General features: G+C 48.2%; 1 protein-coding gene across 1 annotated transcript; it reads right to left on the bottom strand.

Annotated features, from left to right (window-relative positions):
- Nucleotides 1–2,114: 2,114 nt before the first annotated feature.
- KCNA10 (potassium voltage-gated channel subfamily A member 10) lies at nucleotides 2,115–4,073 on the bottom strand. The gene has a single exon (XM_002810465.4). The coding sequence runs from the start codon at nucleotides 3,683–3,685 to the stop codon at nucleotides 2,150–2,152; it is 1,536 nt and encodes a 511-aa protein (XP_002810511.2). The 5' UTR covers nucleotides 3,686–4,073; the 3' UTR covers nucleotides 2,115–2,149.
- Between the last annotated feature and the right edge of the window lie 2,567 nt (nucleotides 4,074–6,640).

Genomic DNA, 6,640 nt, shown 5'->3' with positions numbered 1-6,640 from the left:
CCACATCAGTTGGCTTATCATGAAGTGGAAGTTGTGTGGAGGCATCTGTGGTTGCAGCACTGTGTCTTGCAGGATTGTGTGGAGCTGGGTGGCTGTCTGTGTGTTGACTAATTTTATGTGTCAACTTGACTGGGCCACAGGGTGCCCAGATATTTGTCAAACATTATTCTGGGTGTGTCTGTGGGGGTGTTTCTGAATGAGATTAACCTTTAAATCAGTAGGCTAAGTAAAGCAGACAGCCCTTCCTAATGCGTGTGGGCCCCATCCAATCAGTCGAAGGCCTGCATAGAATAAAAAGGCTGATTCCCTACCCCAAGCAAGGGGCTATTCCTTCTTACTGACTGACTTTGAGCTGGGACATTGTTTTCTTCTTGCCTTCTGACTTGAAATGAAACATCGACTCTTTCTGGGGCTTGAGCCTGCTGGCCTTCCTACCGGAACTGCACCATGGTGCTGCTGAATCTCCAGCTTGCTGACTCACCCTGCGGATATGGGACTTTTCAGCCTTCATAATTGTGTGAGCCGGTTCCCTACAAGAAATCTCTCTCTCTCTGTGTATATATGTACACATATAAATATACACACATGCACACACACACACACACCCCCTATTGGTTCCGTTTCTCTGGAGAACCCTAACAGACACAGCCAGGACTGTGTGTTGGGAGTTGTGTGAAGTGGAGCTGTGCAGTGGCCTGTGGCCCAGCGGCATTGTTCTGGTGTAGACACGTCTTTGAGTGGCCACATGTTGGGTGCTGGGACTGAGGACAGCACAAGGCCTCCTTATTTGACTGGGTAGATGGGGGAGGGACAGAGTGGAGGCTTCTTTCCCTGTCCTTTGGGGAATCCCAATTCTACTCCCTCATTCTGGGATTTTGAAGGACTGAGCAGGCTCCTCTCCTAGGAGGGCAGTCCTTAGGCCAGCCTGCCACAACCATCCTCCCTGAGTAAGCCTGGGGCCTGGGCACATGACTTGGAACCCTGCTCTTCCCTCCCCAGCAGCCCCACAGGCTATTGGCCAATTCCTGATGACTCAATGGGAGCTGAACCTCGAGGCAGGTGGACAAGTGCACTTGCCTGGAGCAGTTCTCTAGGGCCCACACTTCCCACACTCAGGATCCCCAGTCTTTGTGTAACTCCATGGAGATGAGCCAGGTGAAACCATCGAGGGATGTTTCTGCTTGTCCACTATCCAGACAAGGGGCTGAGGAGCAAGGGGTCAGGGAGATGCTGCCTTCCCAGGCTGTGAGGAGATCCTGAAGCATCCGGGGAAGGGTGTCTCTGCCCAGAGGTTTGCTGCCTGGACCCTCTGAAAGGCCCCTCAAACTCCTCTCACCCTTCCCCCAATTCAGACACATCTTCTTCATTAGTGGAAAGGGCACTGGGCTAGTAGGTAGGAGATTTGACAGCATTGACTATATCACTGTTTCTGGGTGACCTTAGGTAAGTTGCTTTCCCCTGGTTTGTTCACCTGTAACGTGGGAATAATAATCAAATCGAAAAATCTGATTATTCTAAGATGCAGTGAAATAATGTAGGTGAAAGTGTTTTGGAAAATTTATGCAGTGCTACACAAGTACAAGGTATTATTATTATTGTAATTAAATAACCCTGAGCTCTTCCTCTTTGCTCACAGCAACCCTTGGTCTTTTCATATGCTTCCTCTTAGGAAGACCAAAACCAGTGCTTTTAAATCTTTAATGTGCAAACGAATCACTTGGGATCTTGTTAAACTGCAGATTCTGATTCAGTAGGTCAGAGTAGGCCTAGATTCTGCATTTTCATGCTCCCGGGTGATACCAATATTTCTGGTCTGGGGACCTGAACTATCCCTTCATAGGAAAAGAGATCCAAATCTTTCTATAACATATTGAAAAGAAACAGTTTAAAAAATACAGTAGAAGTATGGGCTTATTAAAATAGCTTGTAGTCAAAGATAGTTATTGATCACAAAAGATACATTTTGTTCTTTGGAAAGATGAAGTGAGAGAAGGGAGAGGGAAAGAGGAAGGAAGGAAGGGAGGAAGGGAAGGCAGAAGGAAGAGAGAGAGGAGGGGAGAAAGAGAGAGAGAGAGAGAAGAGAGATGAGAGAAGAGAGAAGAGAGAAGAGAGAAGAGAGACAGGATGGCCCCAAGAAGCCCTGGACTGATCACTTCCTAGACTTCTCTGTGGAACAGCCACCACTGGTCTTATTAAGAGAGTCTGTGCTGCCCATTCTTGAGCCTACACTGTTGAGGATTCTTTCAATTTCTCCTGGGATGTTCTGCTTTTCCTCATTCTCAGTCTCCCGGTGGTAGAAGTAATTGAAGTTGGAGACAATGACAGGCACAGGGAGAGCAATGGTGAGGACCCCTGCAATGGCACACAGAGTGCCCACAATCTTCCCCCCTGGGGTGGTCGGACACATGTCCCCATAGCCTACAGTTGTCATGGTGACCACTGCCCACCAGAAGCCATCAGGAATGCTAGAGAAATGGGACTCTGGCTCATCCACCTCAGCAAAGTAGACTGCACTGGAGAAGAGGATGACTCCAATGAAGAGAAAGAAGATGAGCAACCCCAACTCCCGCATGGACGTCTTCAGCGTTTGCCCGAGGATCTGCAGCCCCTTGGAGTGGCGCGACAGCTTGAAGATGCGGAAGACCCTCACCAGGCGGATGATCCTCAGGATGGCCAGGGACATGTTCTGTTGGGCACTCGGCTCTGTCTCCTGGACTAGCTCTGTGATGAGAGTTGCAAAGTAGGGGATAATGGAGATGATGTCAATGATGTTCATGATGTTCCTGAAGAAGTCAGTCTTGCTGGGGCAGACCACGAACCGGAGCACCAGCTCAAAGGTGAACCACACGATGCAGGTAGACTCCACCATGAAGAAAGGGTCAGCGAACATGGTCTGGGAGAGGACTGTCTTGCTCATGTTGAGATTGGGGTCTCTGACCACCTTCAGCTCCCTATCCTCCCGGAACTCTGGCAGTGTCTCCAGGCAGAAGATGGTGATGGAGATGACCACAACCAACACCGAGACCACGGCCACACCACGGGCAGCGCTGGAACTCTCAGGGTACTCAAAGAGGAGCCAGAACTGACGGTGGATGTCATTGGTGGGTAGCAGTGTTTCAGGGTCTTTGATGAAGCCTTCATCCTCCCGGAACTGGTCCATGGCCTCACTACCCAGCTCATAGAAGGAGATTTCATCAGCAAAGATATCAATAGGAACATTGGCTGGGCGCCGAATTTTCCCACCAGATTGGTAATAATATAGGATTCCATCAAAACTGGGCCGGTTCCGATCAAAGAAATACTCATTTCTCATGGAGTCAAAGAACTGCATCCTTTTCTCCCGGTCTCCCAGGAGAGTCTCTGGGAACTGACTGAGGGTTCTGAGCTGGGTCTCAAATCTCAGCCCAGCAATGTTGATGATCACCCGCTGGTTTCCTTCATTCAGGACCAGTGGCTCAGGCCCTGGGGGGTCAGCATAGTCTCCCGGAAGCTTGGAGAAGGCCGTCTCATGGTTGGTGCTGTCGCTGATGAGGATCTTCCAGCTGGAGAAGGAGCTGCCCCCAGGCTGGCCTTTTGGGCTGGTTGAGTCGAAGTCTGTGGCATAGCCTGGCTCTTCTTGGATTTCATCTGAATTATCAAAATTGACCAGTGCAACCTCCATTTCTTTCCAGCCACACACATCCATTCTAGGGGAGCTAGGGAAGAAGCATGAAGATCCTCAGCCTTCGCTGCCTGCTATGAGCTATGGAGAAGAAGAAGTTCATTATACAAGATCCAGGGCAGAATACAACTGGCCCTTGTTTATTGAGGTGAGGTACACAAATGGGCTAATCAATGACTTATTTGTAGCTTGGGAAGGAACATCATGGTTATTTTGGCAGCATGCTTCCCTTGAAATCATTTTGCACCCCTGAGTTTGCATAAACTAATAACTAGGAGAAATTGCAAAAAAAGGATCCTGGCAAAGAGGGGGAGATTCTCCCCAGCAAAGGATGGTCTCCATATGTGATGGCAGAGGGGCCATGCTAAAAGAAGAAGTTAACATTCCTTAATAATAAAAAGCATGATCTTGTATTTGCATGAAGCCTTCTGTCTACCCAAACACGTCTCCATGCCCAATCTCATTCGTAATGCCTTTCTTTCACACCAACAGTGAGTCCCTCACACATCCTTTTGGTCATGTCTTCAAAATATATCTGGAATTCAACCATTTTGTATCACCTCCACCCCTGCCTCTGGACCAAGTGGTGAAGGGTGGAACCAGATCTGTGAACTCAATGGGGATTCTTTAGGGAAGGAAAAACAAGATGCTGGGTTGGCCAATCGACCGTGTCCTCTAAACGACCCCTTACCTGGAAATAACTCCTAGAGTTGTTTTGAAGGTACCTCAAATGAGATAACATGTATGGAATTCTTGGTGGAAAGAAAGATCACTATATTATAGCTATTGTTTTTTGTCAACTTTCCCACGTAACAAGCACTTTAGAAACTACCAGCAATTGGAATTTTTTTGGCCTGAGTCCAAGGTGTCCATAGGGAGTAATTTCATTTTGAGAAATCATTTTAGGTGGGAAGGAAGTAAATAATTGTGTGTGTCTGTGTGTGTGTGCGCATGTGTGTGTGTATGTGTGTGTGTGTGTGCGCTGGAGATGGGGTTAGGAAATCATGCCCAGTGGACTTGGACATCTATACACATAGACTAATATTTCTTTCCTCAGGTTCATTCTAGCTTCGATTTCAATTTAAGAACACTGAAGACAGGCAGGCTGGGGATGGGAGTGGGAGAGAAGTAAGGGACTTAGCCTCAGGCAAAATCTGTAGTGGTCATAGCCTTGGAGAGGTTTCCTTTACAGGTGACAAGGCTATCCTGCAGTGTAGTGTTGTAGTCTTTTCAAAGTGATTCCACATTCACTTATCTCACTGGATGACAATAATCATGTGAGGTTAGTTGTTATCTCTGTTTTGCAGATGGGGAAACCAAGTCACAGGGACAAAGTGGCTTCCCAAGGTCACATAACTAGTGCTACAGAGTCCTAACCTAAACCTGGCCATGGCCTTCTGGCCCAGGGCCTTTCCCACTAGACCATGGAGTCCCTATATAGGAGCCGAGCCTTGTGGGGAGCTGTAGGGTAGGGCCACAGAAGTGTCAGGGGCCCAGGAGCTCTTTCCACCCCATGACCCCTTTTCTCAGTTCAGGTGCCATGTGTTGAATGATGAGCTCAAGTCTGATTGGTCAGCAGTGGTAGAGTACCCATTCTACCTCTCAGGAATATGTGGCCATTGCAAACGGCCTAATTTCACGGAGCTGCTGCTTCCTCAGCTGTGGAATGAGGAAGGATGTACCCACTGCCAAGCATGCCAGGTGCCAGCCTGCTGTGCGAGGCTCGGTGAGCAGTAGGATGGCTGGGAGGCAGGATGGAATCTGAGAATAGAATCAGTCCACCCGAGCTCAAATTCTGGCTCTGTACATGGTAAGCCCTGGAGAAATGTAGCTTCACAGTGATTCGCATGATGATTTGGGGGCCTTGTCTTGAACTGCTTGGCAGCTGGATGGCTGTGGGTGGGGGACTCCAGCTCTGTCCTGATCTTGTGTCTTCGAAGCACCATTTTCTCCTTTGGGGTCTTGGACCGCAGGTGGTGCTCCCTGATGATTATCTTCCAGGTGTGAATCGGTCTCGCTTTCTGAGAGGAACGAGTACCATCAGTGAGCTTTGGGCAAGGTTTGGGAACCACTTCCATGGTTCTAGCCAAGGCTAGAGTGACCCTTATCAGGAACTTCTCTGGAGACCAGCAGCAGAAAGCATTTGGGGATTAGGGAGAGCTTCTTTGGCCAAATAATTAATTTCCTTTTCTGGGAGCCAGGCCATTTCCCTTCTCCCTGCCTCCTAGGCTCCTCTTTGTCACTTCCACCCCCAGGTCAAGTGACAGATAGGAGGGTGTTTGATGAGTGTCTGATGGTAAGGAAGTGGCAGACAGTGCCAAGCTCAAACAGCATATTCCATGGTCTACAGAAGTGTGCTGTGCAGGCGGCTCCACCTGCCCCATTAGTAGCAAATGTTAATCATTAAAACAAAGAGAAAAGAGAACCGTCTTGAGGACAAGGACCTGGTGTGAGGCTCTGCCCCACCACTTAGGAGTGTATATTTTAAAGCAAATCATTGGATTTTATGACTCAGCTTTCTAATCTATAAAATGGGTAAAAATAATAGTAATTCCCATCTCAAAGATTATACTGAGAACTAAATAAGGTAGTAACAGTGAAAGCACTTTGTAAATTGTAATTGTAAATTGTAAAATTACAAAAATCTCCCTTTACGCTTTCCTCTCCTCTGCTCCAGACATAAACCCAATATAACATGCTTGTAGAAAGCGTGTTTCATGTGAAGAACTGCAGGAGGAATTCTCAGCTCACTATTCTCCCCTTCTACTCAGCCCAGTCCTGACTCCATGCCTTCATCCTTGTTTTGCTCTTGCTTCTCATATGTTTTCTACTTCCCCTCCCTTCCCCCACCATCTATTCCTCCCTGCCCATCTGGGGACTATTCAGATCCTACCTTGTCCCAGGAGCCCACCCTGGCCAGTGTCTGGGAGAGCCCCTCTGTCTCCCTGTGCTGTTAGCCTGCTTGTGTAGATGCTCACT

This window comes from Pongo abelii, chromosome 1 (assembly GCF_028885655.2).
Source record: "Pongo abelii isolate AG06213 chromosome 1, NHGRI_mPonAbe1-v2.0_pri, whole genome shotgun sequence".
Taxonomy (NCBI): domain Eukaryota; kingdom Metazoa; phylum Chordata; class Mammalia; order Primates; family Hominidae; genus Pongo; species Pongo abelii.
The sequence above is the reverse complement of the archived record's forward strand: the minus strand, read 5'-3'. Positions and strand labels throughout refer to the sequence as shown.

Bases quoted from the DNA above. Each gene is read 5' to 3' on its own strand.
- KCNA10 (XM_002810465.4), bottom strand. From the start codon at position 3,685: ATGGATGTGTGTGGCTGGAAAGAAATGGAGGTTGCACTGGTCAATTTT.